We start from the raw sequence: 20,134 nt of genomic DNA, 5'->3' as shown, positions 1-20,134 counted from the left end.
TTTGATGTCACCTTTTTTTTGTAACTTTGGTTTTCACCCTCGATTTTCTTCAGGGCAGGGGGAGCCTTCTGCCTGCCCAGGTGTTGACACTGTGGTGGAGAGAATGCATCAGATCTGGGACCAAGTGGTGGATAAGTTATCTCTCTCCCAGGAAAAGGCCCAGCGGTTTTCCAATCGACAGAGGACCATTGGTCCCCAGTTTAAGATTGGTGATATGGTGTGGTTATCATCAAAAAATATTGCTATGAAGGTGGCTTCTCCTAAGTTTAAGCCTAGATTTATTGGACCTTACAAGATTTTGGAGATTATTAATCCGGTCTCTTTTCGTTTGGCTCTTCCTGTCACATTTAAGATCCATAATGTGTTCCATAAGTCCTTGTTGAAGAGGTTTGTTGAGCCAGTTGTGCCTGAGGTGGCACCTCCGGACCCTGTATTGGTTGAAGGTAACTTGGAATATGAGGTAGAGAAAATTCTGGATTCCCGTCTGGCTAGACGGAGACTCCAGTATTTGGTTAAGTGGAAGGGTTATGGTCAGGAGGATAATTCCTGGGTCTCTGCCTCTGATATTCATGCCAAAAGATTGGTGCTTGCCTTTCATCGGGCTCACCCTCATCGCCCTGGTAGCATTGTTGAGGGTTCGGTGACCCCTCCTCAAGGGGGGGTACTGTTGTGAGTTCATTTTCCCCTCCGTCACTGTGGCCTGGTGAACTCCCTATTATAGTGAAGGAAGGTAGTGAGCCTGATTATCAGACACCTGGGACTAATGAAGACGATTGGCTGAGTGGAGTCACTGACTGGATTTAAGGCAGCCTACGCCCTTTCTGCCCTGCGGGTGTTTCTCTGTGGACTCTTGGACACAAGTCTGATTCCTGCTCTCCTAAAGCTAAGTTTTCTGTTTTGCCTTTTGCATTTAAGATTTGTTTTTGTTTTTCTTGCTTATTGGATTCTGCCACTCCCTGCTGGAGTGTGCAGTGTTCCTTGAGCTCTGTCTTCTGAATATACCTGAGTGCTGATTTAGTTTTTGAAGCTTAGTTGCTTCAGGGCCATTTTTATATCAGCTTGTTGGCTTTTGTCTCTGATAGGGTTTTGGCAGATTGCAGACAGCAGCCTTCCTATCCGTTCCTATCTAGGTAGTTTTTGGGCCCCGTCTTTGCTCAGCCTGTCTTTCTGTCTGTGTAAGTGTTTTCATCTTGCTTCACCGTCATTATATGTGGGGGGCTGCCTATTGCTTTGGGGTCTGCTCTGGGGCAGTTAGATTTCCCCTTTCCTTCTTTAGGCCTATGTATCTCTCCGGCTGTGATCAAGGGGTCTAGGTCATCATAGGAACCCCCCACGGCTACTGCTAGTTGTGTTGATAGGTTCAGGGGTCTGCAATCTGATAGTTGCCAACTTCTCTGGTTTTCAGGACTTAGCTAGCATTTCTGTTTTTGCCTCCTACGGTGACTCAATCATAACACCAGCCATGTCCGATGCTGCTTTCATTGGTGAAATATTACTATCACTCTGATTGGCTGTTTCACTTTTAACAGCCAATCAGAGCGATCGTAGCCATGTGGGGGCAAAGCCACACCCCCTGTGGTGAAGTTCAAAGCCCCTTGTATCTGCGGGTTGGGTGATCTTTCAGTGACCCCAGTCACCCGACCCGCAGGGGAGCTTTAAAGTCATGACGCCACATAGACATCACTGGTCATAATGGCACAGGTTTTCATGACACCTATGTGGCGTCATTGGTCGGGAAGGGGTTAATGAGAAAAAAATGAACTTCTTTGAATTTACCAAATGGCTGCAATGAAACAAAGAGTGAAAAATTTAAAGGGGTCTGAATACTTTCCATACCCACTGTACCCTTTATAACACATGGTAATCTTCACATGTAAATTTTTTTCTGGTAGTACAGATGACAAGAGTCAATAGAAGTCTATATGTTCTGTCTTCATACATGTTGATACGGTGTACAATCTGACATACTGCAAAATCAACTTTCTGTCTTACTAATAAGCAGACCGTTCTCTGTAGTCTAACTTGTTTATTAGTGAACAGGTATAGAACATGTGCGGTAAAACTACAAGAATACAAACAACATAGGTAAGTATTGGGCAAATAATCACACATTTGATACTTTACAATTAACAGGAAAGTATACAGTGTGATGCAAACTTGAACAGGAAAATAAACAGATCTCTAATAATCACATCTCCGTTGTACTGGCTGCTATACAATTAATCAAATTTCTGTATAATACTGTATTGCAAGAACAGAGATATTAATCTTACCCGATTTGCTTTACCAAGATAGCAACACAATTGCAATTGGAGCAGTTACAGGAGGACAAACGAACACGTGCGTCCGAAGAAGAACACAAAAGAAAATGGAGTTTCTTCTTCCCAGATACCTTGCTTTAATCCCACAATGCAACACTCTATCAGCTGTTAAAGACACAGGTTATAAATTAATTCACCACTAGATGGTGCTATAACAAAAAACAAACCAGCACACAAATAGGGACATATTGCCTTTATTCAGACTGGCAGAACACACTATAGGTTTGAGAAAAATGCATACAGCACAAAATGTCATCCGTGTGCCATCTGTGTGATGTATTTGTTTAACACTGCAACATGTAGGAGAATGTTTGCAATTTCATTGTTTCTTTATCCATAATGGAAAAACACGTATGGCACACTGATGGCACTCCGATGACACACTGATCAAAAACAATGATGACACTGGTATTGTTTTTTTTCCCGTATAAGTTTTATATGGACATTTGAAGGGGGCCTTAGGGACATTGGTGTTCCATTCATTATACCTAAATATAAAGGGAATCGGTCAGCATGATTTCACACCCCAAACTATTTAAATGTGCATGTAGCTCTTTCAAAGACAAATCAAGCATGACCAGTTCATTCTTCCATTACTGTGAAATCAGCATCTGAATTGATATGCAAATGAGGCTGACAGTCTGAAGCCTCTGTCACTCCTCTCTTTTCTCTGACCAGAGTCCACCTCCTCCTGCTTGACTACAGACTCCTTTTCCTGAAGTCCCTCAGCAAAGAAGCTGTCAGTTAAGCAGGAGGAGATAGCTGGAGTGACAGAGGTTTCAGATTTACAGACTTATTTGCATATCAATTCATATGTTGATTTCTCAGTAATGGAGGAATGATCTGGCCATTAAAAGATTAAAAGGACTTGACTTTGAAATAGCAACATATGCATATAAAAATTTTGGGGTGTGAAATCCTGCTGACAGATTCACTTAAAAGGGAACCTGTCAGCAGTATTTTGCACAGTAACCTGCAGACAGTGTCAGGTTGGCGGCGTTATACTGATTAAAATGATAAACAACAACCACAAGATGGATTTCATCAGCCAAGTTATCATTTTAATCAGTATAATGGCGCCAACCTGGCACTGTCTGTAGGTTACTCAACACAATCTTACTGACAGGTTCCCTTTAATAAACTGGAAAAAGTAACAATTGATACAACTGTCAAGCTATGACTCTTGTCCCACACCCAAAGACTTCACAATATTTTGGGAAAACTACAATGCCCTGAAGATCTTATGGTAGTTGTCAGGATCTGCCAGGAGTTGCTCTTTTGACAAAAAAAACAAGCATAGTGGGCAGAGCAATAATACAAAAAAAGGGTGACTCTTATCTGGGCAAAAAAAAGTTACTGTATAAAAAGAGAAGAAAAAAGCTGCACTGTAAAAATAGTGTGCAACCATATAGAGGCAATTATTAAGAAGAAAAAAAATAAATAACAAATCACCACAGACAAATAATTAAAAACATCAGGGGTAGGTTCAATTATCCAAAATAAATCCTAACAAAAAACAACAGGATAAAGACACCTCGAGTCCCCCTGAAAAAGCAATACTCAACCAGTATAAATGCAGGAATGGAATACAGATCAATATAACTAGTATGAACAAGTATTCAAGCAATTAGATAGCAGCAGATGACAATAAAGCAATGAAACCCAAAGGTGCTTGTTGCAATTAAGGCGCAGTATATAATCTTCAAAATATAGGAACTCAATATCAAGAAGACAGAGAAAGAATTATGTGAGACCCCATTTGCATCGCTACTGCACCATAGCTTCATCAGGGGTCCAGGAGTCGCACTTTTCCAATGGTGGGACAAAGGTAAAATCATAAAGATCTAATAATGAGCTAAGACAAGCAAGCTGCAGGAGATGAGAAGAGGAAGATTTATATATCTAGTTCTATGTAGTATGTGAAAAATTATCTTTTTGTGTCTGCAGAAAAATTAAAAAGTAAAGATATAAATCATAAATAAATTATATGATTTTAATAATGTTTCACTCTATTCTAGCTAATGTTTTGTTAACTATCATAGATAATTCCTACCTAGTCTAAACAGTTAGATTCGTTTCCAACCACTATACATATGAGATATTAAAAAATAAGAGGGTTATTCACAGCTTTGGAAATTATGAGCTACCCATATTATTGATGACAACTTGATGATTGCTGTGAGTCCAACCTCTGGGGCCATTCTGTTTCTGAGAATGGGGTTCTAAAATGCCCCATCAGAATGCACTGTTGACTTTGCATGTGTGCCACCACTCCATTCATGTCTATGAGACTACTGGAGTTAGACAAGTACATCAGCTATCTTCAGCAGCCCTATAAAAAAGGAATTGATTGAGCACTGCTTTATTCTAGTGGCTCAATTCAAAGCAACGTTTTTGTGATTGGCGGAGGTGCCTGCAGTCAGTGCCCTAGTGATATGCATATTATAACTTAGGCTATAGATGGGGCTCACTTACTAAAATGGAAATAACAATTTTAAAAATAAGCTGTTAGCCATATAGCTGTGATCCATAACTCATCTCTATGTATGTCTTACCTCCTTGGCTAACAAGATTAAACTTACATAAAATACACCAAAAGGATGCCATCTCTCAAGAATGTAGCGGCACAGGAGCAAAAACAAATAATAAAAAGCAATAGAAACTTATTCAGTGGAACAGCTGTTCCGTACATATTAATGGCAAGTGACAGATTCTCTTCAAACTATGGTTTTCAACAATGTGTTGTACAATGTGATCTTAAGCTGTACTTTTAATGCCTTTTATTTTGTTTCTATTTTAACCAGCTTTGGCAAACATGATGGCACCATATTGGAGAGCCCCATCAGATTTACCTGCAAAGGGATAGGTATTCACAACTTCGCGGGTACTAGCACCTTCACGGAATACACTGTAGTGGATGATATTTCTGTCGCTAAAATACATAAGGACGCTCCACTGGAAAAAGTCTGTTTGATTGGCTGTGGATTTACTACTGGATATGGCTCAGCTATAAATACTGCAAAAGTAAGAACAGAGAACTTGACCAATAATTCTATACATAATTTAGAAAATGATTAACCACCAAGTAAATACTTATTAACAGTCCATGCAGGACATTTATGAATGAATAGTCAAGCTTAATACAATAAAATAGTATTGGCCAATGAATTAGTAGGCCTTCCTGAAAAGTGCTGTGGCTGTAGATTAATGGTCCAAGTGCAGTGAAGTAGAGTGTAGGAGAAGGTGACAACAGTTAGCCATGGAGCTATCAATCAAGCCAAAGGGAGGAGTGGGGTCAGGGCTTACAGGAGATCAGGACCATCCACTGACACTGACACATTATAACCTCATTTGTCTACCTGATAAAGCATCATTTTGTAATTGGACGTCACACCACACTCACAAAGAATTATGTTTGAAAATCTAGTAGAGGAGGATGATATCATGTTGAATGGGCTGAGAAACCTTTTGTGGTCCAAAACAGTTTTTTATTGTTCCAACGCAGTTCGATGCTGAACCGGTGCCTTTATCAGGGTAAATAAATAAATAATAATGTTTGCAAATGTCTTACACTCCTCTATTAGGCATTGCAATTTGTTGGTGATAAAGGCAATGAAAAGCTCCTTTAAAAGCACTGCTCAACATGATTTTTTCACAAGAACACTTATTGGCTATTCTAGTAGGATTTCACATCCGGAATTCAAATATGTTGATATATTTTTTTCATCAGACCATAATTTTTTACATGTATTTTTTATTTGTAATTTTAACAGAATGCCCCCTTGTGACCATCTCCTTCCTTGGTATAAACAGATCCTCGGAGAGATATTTGTATTGTCCCCTTATATACTTATACATGGTTATTAGATTGCCCCTCAGTCGTCTTTTTCTAGACTAAATAATCCTAATTTTGCTAATCTCTCTGGGTATTGTAGTTCCCCATCCCCTTTATTAATTTTGTTGCCCTCCTTTGTACCTGCTCTAGTTCCATTATATCCTTCCTGAGCACCGGTGCCCAAAACTGTACACAGTACTCCATGTGCGGTCTAACCAGAGATTTGTACAGAGGCAGTATAATGCTCTCATCATGTGTATCCAGACCTCTTTTAATGCACCCCATGATCCTGTTTGCCTTGGCAGCCACTGCCTGGCACTGGCTGCTCCTGGTAAGTTTATCATTAACTAGGATCCCCAAGTCCTTCTCCATGTCAGATTTCAGTGTGTAATGGTGATATTGATTCCTTCTTCCCATGTGTATAACCTTACATTTATCAATGTTAAACTGCATCTGCCACCTTTCGGCCCAAGTTCCCAACTTATCCAGATCCATCTGTAGCAGAATACTATCTTTTCTTGTATTGACTGCTTTACATAGTTTTGTATCATCTGCAAATATCGATATTTTACTGTGCAAACCTTCTACCAGATCGTTAATAAATATGTTGAAGAGAATAGGTCCCAACACCGACCCCTGCGGCACCCCACTGGTCACAGCGACTCAGTTAGAGAATATACCATTTATAACCACCCTCTGCTTTCTATCACTAAGCCAGTTACTTACCCATTTACACACATTTTCCCCCAGACCCAGCATTCTCATTTTGTGTACCAACCTCTTGTGTGGCACGGTATCAAACGCTTTGGAAAAATCAAGATATACCACATCCAATGACTCACCTTGGTCCAGTCTATAGCTTACCTCTTCATAAAAAATGATTAGATTGGTTTGACAGGAGCGATTCCTCATAAACCCATGCTGTTATGGTGTTAAACAGTTATTCTCATTGAGATAATCCAGAATAACATCCCTCAGAAACCCTTCAAATATTTTACCAACAATAGAGGTTAGACTTACTGGCCTATAATTTCCAGGTTCACTTTTAGAGCCCTTTTTGAATATTGGTACCACACTTGCTATGCGCCTGTCCTGTGGAACAGACCTCGTCGCTATAGAGTCTCTAAATATAAGAAATAATGGTTTGCCTATTACATTGCTTAGTTCTCTTAGTACTTGTGGGTGTATGCCATCCAGACCCAGAGATTTATCTATTTTAATCTTATTTAGCCGGTTTTGCACCTATTCTTGGGTTAGATTGGTGACCCTTAATATACAGAGTTTTCTTTGTCTGGCATTTCACCTAGCATTTCATTTTCCACCGTGAATACCGTGGAGAAGAAGGTGTTTAATATATTAGCTTTTTCCTCATCATCTACAACCATACTTTCGTCACAATTTTTTAATGGGCCTACACTTTCACTTTTGATTCTTTTACTATTGATATAGTTGAAGAACAGCTTGGGATTAGTTTTACTCTCCTTAGCAATATGCTTCTCTGTTTCCTTTTTGGCAGCTTTAATTATTTTTTTAGATAAAGAATTTTTCTCCTTATAGTTTTTTAGAGCTTCAACGGTGCCATCCTGCTTTAGTAGTTTAAATGCTTTCTTTTTACTGTTAATTGCCCCTTTTACTTTTTTGTTTAGTCACATTGGGTTTTTTCTATTTCTTGTCCTTTTATTCCCACAAGGTATAAACCGCTTACAGTGCCTATTAAGGATGTTCTTAAACATTTCCCATTTATTTTCTGTATTCTTATTTCTGAGGACATTGTCCCAGTCAACCAGATTATTATTATTATTATTATTATTATTATTTATTGTTATAGTGCCATTTATTCCATGGCGCTTTACATGTGAGGAGCGGTATACATAAAAACAAGTACAATAATCTTAAACAATACAAGTCATAACTGGTACAGGAGAGAGGACCCTGCCCACGAGGGCTCACAATCTTCAAGGGATGGGTGATAATACAGTAGGCGAGGGTAGAGCTGGTCGTGCAGCGGTTTGGTCGATCGGTGGTTACTGCAGGTTATAGGCTTGTCGGAAGAGGTGGGTCTTCAGGCTCTTTTTGAAGGTTTCGAAGGTAGGTGAGAGTCTGATATGTTGTGGTAGAGAGTTGCAGAGTAGGGGTGATGCGCGAGAGAAATCTTGTATGCGATTGTGGGAAGAGGAGATAAGACGGGAGTAGAGAAGGAGATCTTGTGAGGATCGGAGGTTGCGTGCGGGAAAGTACCAGGAGACGAGGTCACAGATGTATGGAGGAGACAAGTTGTGGATGGCTTTGTATGTCATGGTTAGGGTTTTGTAATGGAGTCTCTGTGCAATTGGGAGCCAGTGAAGGGATTGACAGAGGAGAGAAGCTGGGGAATAGCGGGGGGACAGGTGGATTAGTCGGGCAGCAGAGTTTAGAATAGATTGGATGGGTGCGAGAGTGTTTGAGGGGAGGCCACAGAGCATGAGGTTGCAGTAGTCAAGGCGAGAGATGTTGAGGGCATGGACTAGGGTTTTTGCAGATTCTTGGGTGAGGAATGAACGGATGCGTGAAATATTTTTGAGTTGAAGTCGGCAGGAAGTGGAAAGGGTTTGGATATGTGGTTTGAAGGCGAGATCAGCGTCAAGGATTACTCTGAGGCAGCGAGCTTGTGGGACTGGGGAGAGTGGGCAGTCATTTACTGTAATTGATAGGTTCGTAGGGGGGGTCACGTGAGATGGGGGAAAGATGATGAATTCTGTTTTGTCCATGTTGATTTTCAGATATCTAGCGGAGAAGGATGAAATAGTGGACAGACATTGAGGGATTCTGGTTAGTAGGGAGGTGATATCTGGTCCAGAGATGTAGATCTGTGTGTCATCAGCATAAAGATGATACTGAAAGCCATGAGATTCTATGAGCTGTCCCAGGCCAAAGGTGTAAATAGAGAACAGCAGGGGCCCAAGGACTGAACATTGTGGGACTCCGACAGATAGGGGGCGAGGTGAGGAGGTGGTGTGTGAGTGGGAGACGCTGAATGTCCGGTCTGTTAGGTATGATGAGATCCAGGAGAGGGCCAAGTCTGTGATGCCGAGGGATGAGAGGGTCTGTAATAATAGGGAATGGTCCACTGTGTCAAAGGCAGCCGACAGGTCCAGGAGGAGGAGGACAGAGTAGTGTCGCTTGCTCTTGCCAGTTAAGAGGTCATTGGTGACCTTAGTAAGGGCAGTTTCAGTGGAGTGGTGTGACCGGAAGCCAGATTGTAAGCGGTCGAAGAGGGAGCAAGAAGAGAAATGGGAGGACAGTTCAAGGTAGACGTGTTGTTCCAGTAGCTTGGAGGCGTATGGGAGAAGTGATATAGGGCGATAGCTAGATACAGAGGATGGGTCAAGAGAGGGCTTTTTGAGGATAGGTGTGATGGAGGCATGTTTAAAGCTTGAGGGGAAAACACCAGTTGTTAGTGATAGGTTGAAGAGATGGGTTGGGATGAAGACTGTGGTGAGGTTTGGGATGAAGTGGGATGGGATCGGGTCGAGTGCACAGGTGGTGAGATGTGATCTTGAGAGTAGAGTGGAGAGATTAAGGGCATCTCTAAGCTGGTCAAACTTTGCCTTCCTAAAGTTCAGTGTTTTTGTGACTCCCTGACATGTCCCCCTAGCGAAAGGCAAGTGAAACGGTACAATATTGTGGTCGCTATTTCCTAGATGCCCAACAACCTGCAGATTTGTTCTTCTGTCAGGTCTGTTAGAAAGTATTAGGTCTAAAAGTGCTGCTCCTCTGGTTGGATTCTGCACCAATTGTGAAAGATAATTATTCTTGACTATTAGCAGAAACCTGTTGCCTTTATGGGTTTCGCTGGTCTCTGTTTCCCAGTTAATATCTGTGTAGTTAAAGTCCCCCATAACAAGGACCTCATTATGGGTTGCAGCTTCATCTATCTGCCTTAGTAGTAAACTTTCCATGATTTCTGTTATATTTGGGGGTTTGTAACAGACCCCAAAGAGAATTTTGTAACTATTTTTCCCTCCATGTATTTCGACCCATATGGACTCGACATCCTCATTCCCTACCCTAATATATTCCCTTAAAGTGGACTTTAGACAAGACTTTACATAAAGACAAACCCCTCCTCCACTCCGATTTTTACAATCCTTTCTAAACAGACTGTAACCCTGTAAGTTAACTGCCCAGTCATAGCTTTCATCTAACCATGTCTCGGTTATTTCCACTATGTCATAGTTATCTGTAGATATTTCTGCTTCTAGTTCTTCCATCTTGTTTGTCAGGCTTCTGGCGTTTGCGAGCATGCATGTTAAAGAATTTTGCTTTGTTCCAATCTCCTCCCTGTTGATTGTTTTAGAAATTTTCTTACCTCCCTTCTGAGTATGTTGTCTTGGATCTTCTTTGCCACACCTCATATCATTCATCAGTATAATATCTGGTTTCATGTTCGTGTCTAACGTTTTTCTTCCCATCTCCTCTTCTTCTAGTTTAACGCTCTCCTGATGAGTTGAGCGAGTCTTCTGGCGAATGTGTTTCCCAGGTTTGTTGAGGTGTAGTTCGTCTCTGGCGAGGAGTCCATCGCACAGGTAATCCACACCGTGGTCCAGGAATCCGAATCCTTGTTGTCGTCTTAGCCAGTTGTTCGCATCAAGGATCCTGTTCCATCTCCTGGTGCCATTCCCGTCTACTGGAAGGATAGAAAAAAAAATTCCTGTGCATCCAGTTCCTTTACTTTCTTCCCCAACTCTTCAAAGTCCTTACAGATTGTCGGTAGGTCCTTCCTTGCCGTGTCATTGGTGCCAAGCCCACATGTATCAGAAGAAATGGGTGGACGTCCTTGGAACTGATGAGCTTTGGTATCCTATCGGTCACATCCTTGATCTTCGCACCTGGGAGGCAGCATACTTCTCTTGCGGTTATATCCGGTCTGCAGATGGCTGCTTCTGTGCCTCTCAGTAGTGAGTCTCCCACCACTACCACTCTTCTTCGCTTCTTGGCTGTACTTTTTGTTGTCACTTCTGGGTGTTGCTGTGTGCCCTTTTCTTCTTTGCGTGCTGGTTGTGCCTCATCCTTAGGTGTACCATCGTAATCCTCCGCAAGGCCTTGGTATCGGTTTGTGAGTTGTGTGGTTGGTGATGTCTCTATGGTCTTCTTGCTTCTTTTGATCGCATGCTTCCTTTTCTTCTAGAAGGGCCACTAATAGGGATGGGCGAATCTACTCGTTAGGACTCGTTACTCTGCGAGTAGTAGGGGACTCGCAGGAGTCAGTACTCTGCGAGTTTCCAAGCGATTACTCGCACAGTAACGAGTCCAATACAAATGAATGGCAATCCTAGTTTTTGCAGAGTTTCTTAGCGATTTTGTGTCAGCAGCTGGACACAAAATCGCTAAGAAACTAGGATTGCTTGTATTAAACTGTGAAAAAACTAGCTAGGAGTCTCTCTCTCTACTCTGCATCCCCATTCTCCTCCTCCCCAGCACAGGAATCGCTGCAAAACTCGCATCCCCATTCATTAACATTGGACTCGCTAGACTTGCAACGAATAGCGAGTTTCCAAGTCGGACTCGTTACAGCCTAGCGATTCCGAATATTTCAGGATTCGCCCATCCCTAGCCATTAATCTACACTTCAGGCAGGTGAAGTTGGATTCTTCTTCTGGTCTATCTGTGAACATGTAGCACATGTTGCAGCTCACCATGTAGGTTGTCACATCTGCCATGTTGCTCCTAGATCCTGCTGACTTACTGCCTGTCTTCCTTCTTGTGTAATCTACTCAATCAGGAAAGCTTTCTTGCAATAATGTCCTAGAGGCTTTGCAAGCAGCTGGTCCCGACTGTATCCAACGATCCTCTTGCTTAGGGAGACTCTTCGCTTTTCCCAGAAGGCACCTGGAATATGCAAATTATCTTCATCAAGCTTCAATCCCTGGTTCCAACCCAACTTCTTATCTCAAGAAAATCTGAATGACCTTATCAGTAGTTTAGACTTGTCTAAACAACAATCAGAGCTTCTAAGTTCCAGGCTCAAAGGATGGAATCTACTCTGCGAAAATGTGAGAATATGCAGGTATCTTAGCTGAAAGAGTGATTTAAAAAACTATTAGTCTGAAGAAGGCGCAGCTGTTCATAATAATGTTTGTTCTGGAGGCCCATGCACATCAACACCGGGCAGAAAAGTAGTGATTGTTTCTTAATTCATCAAGATAGTTTGAAGGCCGTTCCTTTGCATAATGATAATGTCCTCCCATCAATACCTGTTGTGCATGCTGCTGTAATGAAAGAGACATATGAATGAATCATACCAATCTATGGGATGCAATATTTCCTTAAAACTTCATTTGTAGGACTCCCACCTCGACTTCTTCCCAGAAAATCTTGGTGCTGTCAGTGACCAGCATAGGGAGCATTTTCAACAGCAGATTTCTACAATGGGGGTACAAAAGCAAGTGTGGAGCCCCAGTATGTTTAACTATTGCTGGACCATGAAGAGAGACATTCTGGACACAAAATATTCTCATAGATCATCATTAAACCTTTTTTTTTAGGTCAACTTTATTTGATATAATGTTGACTACATTATTACAGTATCATTATTTTTAAAATTTTCCTAAAATTTGAAATGTGTCACAAAAAAACCTTGCCTAATGAAAAAAATCTGAAAGGATATTCGAATTCAGCAAAAAAAAAAAAATAATAATTCCGGTTAATTTTGTTTTTGCTGAAAGAAAAAAACAGTTTTGTTGACCAATGTAACATTTCTAGCTTTAAATAAAGATAGTTGACAATTCAAAGTGCTATTTTTTTCACATTTAAATATTTCAGATTATTTTTTAATATAAGATAAAGACAACATGAGTAACCACAAAATACACCTTTTAATTGATCATTCCATTTAATAAAGATAAATATGTATTTTTAGAAATAATAAGACAGATATCACTGTTAAATAAATAACAGGGCTAATGCAATTTATAAAAATAGGGTCTCGTCACATTGGCTTGGATCACAGTGGTCCTGGATGTGGTCATCCACTTAGAGGTCGAGTAATTATCAGTTCTACCTTGGTTTTATCTACTACTAGCTGAATTGCCCGGCATTGTCCGGGCATATTAAATAACTGTGGTTAGTTATAACAAATTATAATGATTATATTGCACATTAAAAAATTTCACATCATATATTCAACACTACAGATTTGCCACACAAATTAACAAATTAACTAAATGATTACTCAAGTATTGATAGTATATTGTTTGGTGCCGTTACTCTGGCTCCCGGCTGTGGTGACCCGTCCAACCCTGGTACCCGCCAAAGGTGACACCTGCAACCCCGGCTTTCGCCTGTGGTCATGTGGTGACCCCTACAACCTGCCTGTGGTGACCGCTCCAATCCTAGCCCCTGCCTGTGATGACCACTCCAACCCTGGCCCCTGCCTGCGGTGACCCCTCCAAGCCTGGACCCTGCCTGTAGTGACCCCTCCAACCCTAGCCCCCACCCGTGGTGACCCCTCCAGCTCTGGCCCCCACTTGTGGTGACCCCTCCAAACCTGGCCCCCACGTGTGGTGACCCCTCCAACCCTGGCCCCTGCCTTTGGTGACTACTCCAACCCTGATCTGTTGTGACCCCTCAAACCCCAGCCCCCACCAATGGTGACCCCTCCAATCTCTGGCCCCGCTTGTGGTGACCCCTCTAACCATGGCCCCTACTTGTGATGACCCCTCCAGCCAGCGGTGCATCCAGTACGGAACTCCATCTCACCTGGGAAAAATTTACCTCCTGGTGTTGTCATGTCTTGTGTGTTAGTATGGAGCTCGCCCAGCGCAGAACCTCTGACGCACCCAGTAGTGTACAGGCGGCCACTCTGTAATAAGAGCCGCACCGCCCATACGTTGCATACACCTAGCAGTGTACAGGTGGCTGCTCTGTAATAAGAGCTGTGCCGCCCATATATTGTATACATCCAGCAGTATATAAAGGGGCGAGATTAACCAGAAAGAGGGCGGAGCTATGTAGTGGGCATGGCTGTGCAGCTTGGGTGTGGCTATATGAAGTGGGCGTGACTATACAGAGTAAGTGTGACTATGTGGAGTGGGCGGCGCTATGTGGAATGGGCATGGCTTGAGACATACACACATACATACACTCAGCTTTATATATATATAGATGTACATATTTTTTTAATATGCCTTAGGATGCTAAATTCTTTGTATTCCCATTATGATTATGTAAAGTCAGTGAGTTCCAATACACCCTAAAACTATTAGGTCAGACTGAAAAGCTTTACCAAAGTATTAAGAAAAACAAAAAACATAATTCACACCCCTTGGTACGTTTTGTTACATTACAACTCTTGTTTAAATATTTTTGTAATCCGATTTGTGTGTGATGCATCAGCACTAAATAGTCTAAGTTGCTGAAGTGAAGTGAGAAAAAATACAGGCATAATTTAAATTTATGGGATAAAATAGCTAAAAATTGGAATATTCATATATATATTATTCACCCATTTTGCTATAAAGCCCCTAAAAATTTCTGGTGCAAACAATTACCTTCATAAGTCACATGTTTAGTGAAAGGAAGTCCACCTGTGTGCAATCTAATTTTCACATGGTCTTTCAGTATATACACTTTATCTTTTCTGAAAGGCCACAGAGGCTGCAACACCATTACCAAGAGGCACCACTAAGCAAACAAGATACTGGAGTATCTGTCCATAGGACCACAATAATTTGTACACTCCATAGAGGTGGCCTTCATGGCAGAGTTGGCAGAAAAAAGTCTTTACTTATACACAAAAATTTGTATCCCTTGGTCTATCGAACTTTTAAAGGGATCATGTCATGTAAACTTTAGATAAACAGTTGTGCTCAAAAGTTTACATACCCTGGCAGAATTTTTGCTTTCTTGGCCTTTTTTCAGACACTATGAATGATAACACCAAAACATTTTCTCCACTCGTGGTTAATGGTTGGTTGAAGCCATTTATTGTTAAACTGCTGTGTTTTCTTTTTTAAATCATAGTGACAACCCAAAACTTCCAAATGACCCCGATCAAAAGTTCACATATCCCGTTTCTTAATATCATGTATCGTCCTTTCTAACGTCAATGACAGCTTGAAGTCTTTTGTGGTAGTTGTGGATGAGGTTCTTGATTTTCTCAGATGGTAAAGATGTCAACTCTTCTTGACAAAAAACTTCCAGTTCCTGTAAATTCCAGGGCTGTCTATCATGAACTGCATTCTTGAGATCCCCCAGAGTGGTTTAATAATATTGAAGTCAGGAGACTGACATGGCCACTCCAGAACCTTTACTTTGTTGTGCTATAGCCAATGACAGGTTGACTTGGCCTTGTATTTTCGATTGTTGTCATGTTGGAACGTCCAAGTACTTCACATGTGCAGCTTCTGGGCTGATGATTGCAAATTTGCCTTCAGTATTTGCTGTTAACGTGCTGCATTTATCTTTCCTTCAACTTTGACCAAGTTTCCTATGCCTTTCTAGCTTATACATCCGCAAAACATCAGTGATCCACCTCTGTGCTTTACAGTAGGAATGGTGTTCCTTTCATCTTAGGCCTTGTTGAACTCTCTCCAAATGTTTAATTTTCGTCTCATCACTCTAAATTATATCAGAAAAAAATTACTTGAAAAAATATATATAAATAAAAACAAATACAAACAATTCATTCAATATAACACATTTTAATTTTATTAAATCAGGACACCAACAAGGACAAAGGTAGACTGAAACATTTGACAAGACATAATGAGTGGGGAAGACATATATTAAAAACCAAGGGAAGAGGGTCAGCACATACAGCACTATTAGCATTAACCGTGTATCAAATGTAAACAATAGAGATTGGAAACTGTAGCATGAACACCCAAAAAGTGGATAAGAAAAATATATGTAATCCCCTAAAACGTCTGTAAAGTGCAGTGCAACCTAAACGGTGTATTTTAGCTAATAATAGTTCAACTTAATTCCATTAGTCTACTCAGAAGTTCACGTCACAAGTCCAATCAACAGTAATCAATAACTCTCTGTATGTATCATCATCGGTAGAGAAAGGTGAACAGTGCAATATAACATGAGAATATATTATCATAGGTAAAGATGGAAAAAAGTGATACTAACCAGAACTCATGCTGCATGTGCTGGTGCTGCCACCCGACATTCAAACACGCATTTTGCACGTTGCTTCATCAGAAAGTGATATGGTGAGGGGGCTGTGTAGGTTTATATGCATGGTAGATCAGGCATGGGCCAATGAGGGCGGATTTACCCAGGTGCAAATTATTAGGGTACATCGCAGTTCGCCACAGCAATGACGTCCCACAGCAACATCACTGGAAGGCGCGACCACGACGTCACAGGTGAGGCACTCGACAGGACACGTGCACACAGCAGAGACACGGGATGCTCACTGCACCAGTGCGGCCATGTTATGTAAGGGCAAAACTGTGAGCAAACAAGATGCATATGTAAAGATATATACCATGATGCCACATATGATACAGAAGCCTCTATGACACACAAGAATAAAAGAATTAGCGGATAAAATGCACTAAGAACTATATACAGTGGGTACAGAAAGTATGCAGACCCCTTTAAATTTTTCACTCTTTATTTCATTTTAGCCATTTGGTAAATTCAAAAAAGTTAATTTTTTTCTCTTTAATGTACACTCTGCACCACAACTTGACTGAAAAAAAAACAGAAATGTAGAAATTTTGGCAAATTTATTAAAAAAGAAAAACTGAAATATCACATGGTCATAAGTATTCAGACCCTTTGCTCAGACACTCATATTTAAGTCACATGCTGTCCATTTCCTTGCGATCATCATTGAGATGGTTCTACTCCTTCATTGGAGTCCAGCTGTTTTTAATTAAACTGATAGGACTTGATGTGTAAAGGCACACACCTGTCTCACAGTTCACTCACAGTTCACAGTGCATGTCAGACCAAATGAGCATCATGAGGTCAAAGGAACTGGCCAAGAAACTCAGAGACAGAATTGTGACAAGGCACAGATCTGGCCAAGGTTGCAAAAGAATCTCTGCAATATGCACGGTTCCTAAGAGCACAGTGGCCTCCATAATCCTTAAATGGAAGAAGTTTGGCACCACCAGAAGTCATCCTAGACCTGGTCATCCAGCCAAACTGAGCAATTGTGGGAAAACAGCCTTGGTGAGAGAGGTAAAGAAGAACCCCAAGATCACTGTGGTTGAGCTCCACAGATGCAGTAGGGAGATGGGAGAAAGTTCCACAAAGCCCTCCACCAGTCGGTCCTTTATGGCAGCGTGTCCTAGCAAAAGCCTCTCCTCAGAGCAAGACATATAAAAGCCCCTATAGAGTTTGCTAAAAAACACATGAAGGACTCCCAGACTATGAGAAATAGGATTGTCTGATGAGATGAATTTAGAACTTTTTGGTGATAATTCAAAGTGGTATGTGTGGAGAAAAACAGGCACTGCTCATCACCTGCCCAATACAATCCCAACAGTGAAACATGGTGGTGGCAGCATCATGCTATGGGGGTGTTTTTCAGCTGCAGGAACATGACGACTGGTTGCAATTGAAGGAAGCATGAATGCAGCCAAGTACAGAGATATCCTGGATAGTGATGAGTATACTCATTGCTCGGGTTTCCCGGAGCATGCTCTGGTGGTCTCCAAGTAATTGAAAGTGCTCGGAGATTTAATTTCTGTCGCCGCAGCTGCTTGATATGCGGCTACTTGACAGCCTGAATACATGTGATTAATGCCTGTTTGTTAGGAAATCCCCACATGTATTCAGGTGTCAAGTAGCCGCAAATCAAGCAGCTGTGGCAATAGAAACTAAATCTCCGAGTACTTCCAAATACTCGGAGATCACCCGAACATGCTCGGGAAAACCCGAGCAAAGCGCATACGCGCTCATCACTAATCCTGGATGAAAACCTCTTCCAGAGTGCTCTGAACCTCAGACTTGGCTGAAGGTTCACCTTCCAACAAGACAATGACCCTAAGCACACAGCTAAAATATCAACAGAATGGCTTCAGAACAACTCTGTGACCATTTTTGACTGGCCCAACCAAAGCCCTGCCCTAAACCCAATTGATTATGTCTGGAGAGACCTGAAAAGGGCAGTCAACCAACATTCACCATCCAACCTGTCGGCACTGGAGAGCATCTGCAAGGAAGAATGGCAGAGGATCCCCAAATCCAGGTGTGAAAAACTTGCTGCATCATTCCCAAGAAGACTCATGGCTGTACTAGCTCAAAAAGGTGCTTCTACTCAATACTGAGCAAAGGGCCTGAATACTTATGAGCATGTGATGATGGCTGGTCCATACAATCAGGGCAATTGTTACCACCCACCTTTCATGTCTACCTTTTTCCTCATAGATTGTAAGCTTGCGAGCAGGGCCCTCATTCCTCTTGGTATCTGTTATGATCTATGTGATTATTGTTATGCTGTAATGTCTATCGTCTGTACAAGTAACCTCTGTAATGTAAAGTGCAGCGGAATATGTCGGTGCTATAGAAATAAAATTTATTATATTATTATTATTATTGTAGATAAGGTAGGAGTGAGGGCAACTGACCGGGGGGTGGTCCGTTACTGGTCGCAGACAGACTTGAGACAGAGACAGGATCGTGTCCAACAGGTCTTCTTTATTATTTATCCGGCAGCTACGCAACAACTTCACAGCCTCATTTCGTGACTGCTCGACAGCCTCCGTGGCCTCCCACAGCCTCTACACGACACCACACACAGCAGTTGCTTGTCAATCTCCACAGCCGCACTCAGCAGCTGCTCATCACTCTCCACAGCCGCACACAGCAGCCACTCGACGATTCCCTCAGCTACACACAGTAGCTGCTTGACTTTGTACACAGGCCGGGTACCTTCACTTTCTTTCGTTGACAAATGGACATCCCTCGCGGCTCTGGCACTGTGGCTGCCCTAGGCCTGCCACCACAGCGTTTCACCAGTCCGAATCTGTTCAGTTTAGTGGTACCTCAGGCTGTCTCTGTCTGCGGCCTCTCTTTGCTCTCCGTCTGTGGCCTCTGCTGTCTATGTCTGCGGCTAATCCTGTTAGGGCCACCCCCATAACTGGCACAACTGTCAGTCCTCTCAGGAACTTCCTTCCTCCTCAACTGTGCTTCTTGTTTCCTGTGCTCCCTATGCTGACTGACTCTTCCAGAACCTTCCATCTGCCTTTTATCACCTTCTGCTCTGGTAGCTCCGCCCCCATGACTTAATGGTTTTTCCTAGCCAATGACTGATGTTCAGTCCTAACCTACAAACCTACAACTCTCCACTGCCCTCTAATGGTCAAACCCCAACACTACACTTCTTTCTCTTTATCTACAGCTGTTTTCCATCTCTCACTCCTACACTGCCTTACACCCTTTGCCTTCCTATTACAGACAGATTTGTCCGTCAATTCACCTTCCCTAAACTATTATGTGATATTTCAGTTTTTCTTTTTTAATAAATTTTCAAAAATTTCTACATTTCTGTTTTTTTCAGTCAGGATGGGGTGCAGAGTGTACATTAATGGGAAAAAAATGAACTTTTTTGAATTTACCAAATGGCTGCAAAGAAACAAGAGTGAAAAAAATTAAAGGGGTCTGCATACTTTCCATACCCACTGTACAACATAGCAATCACAGTACATAACATCAATATGGCCATGATATGAAGACAAAAGACCGGGTAGAAGCAATATATATATATATATATATATATATATATATATATACACTGCTCAAAAAAATAAAGGGAACACTTAAACAACAGAATATAACTCCAAGTAACTTTTGAGCAGAACTGTAAAGCTATTATGAAAGTATATAGTGTTATGATGTTGCCCAGCTGCTTTTAGTAATAGAGACATGCAGTTACAGTTACTGACTACAGTTATCAAGTATTGCAGGGGTGTTAAACTCATTTTCACCAATGGCCACATCATCATTATAATTGACTTCAAAGGGCCACTAGTAA

General features: G+C 41.6%; 1 protein-coding gene across 1 annotated transcript in view; it reads left to right on the top strand.

Moving 5' to 3' along the window:
* Positions 1-20,134, top strand: part of LOC141100816 (alcohol dehydrogenase 1-like) — a 113,107-nt gene that overhangs the window by 75,513 nt on the left and 17,460 nt on the right. Inside the window, exon 5 of the mRNA XM_073589492.1 lies at positions 5,126-5,345. Within this exon, the coding sequence (XP_073445593.1) occupies positions 5,126-5,345 (220 nt within the window). The remainder of the gene's footprint in view (positions 1-5,125; positions 5,346-20,134) is intronic.

Source organism: Dendrobates tinctorius, unplaced genomic scaffold (assembly GCF_039654945.1).
Source record: "Dendrobates tinctorius isolate UK_male_01 unplaced genomic scaffold, ASM3965494v1 ptg000011l, whole genome shotgun sequence".
Lineage (NCBI taxonomy): Eukaryota > Metazoa > Chordata > Amphibia > Anura > Dendrobatidae > Dendrobates > Dendrobates tinctorius.
Note: the sequence above shows the minus strand (reverse complement) of the source record. Positions and strands in the feature narration are given on the sequence as shown.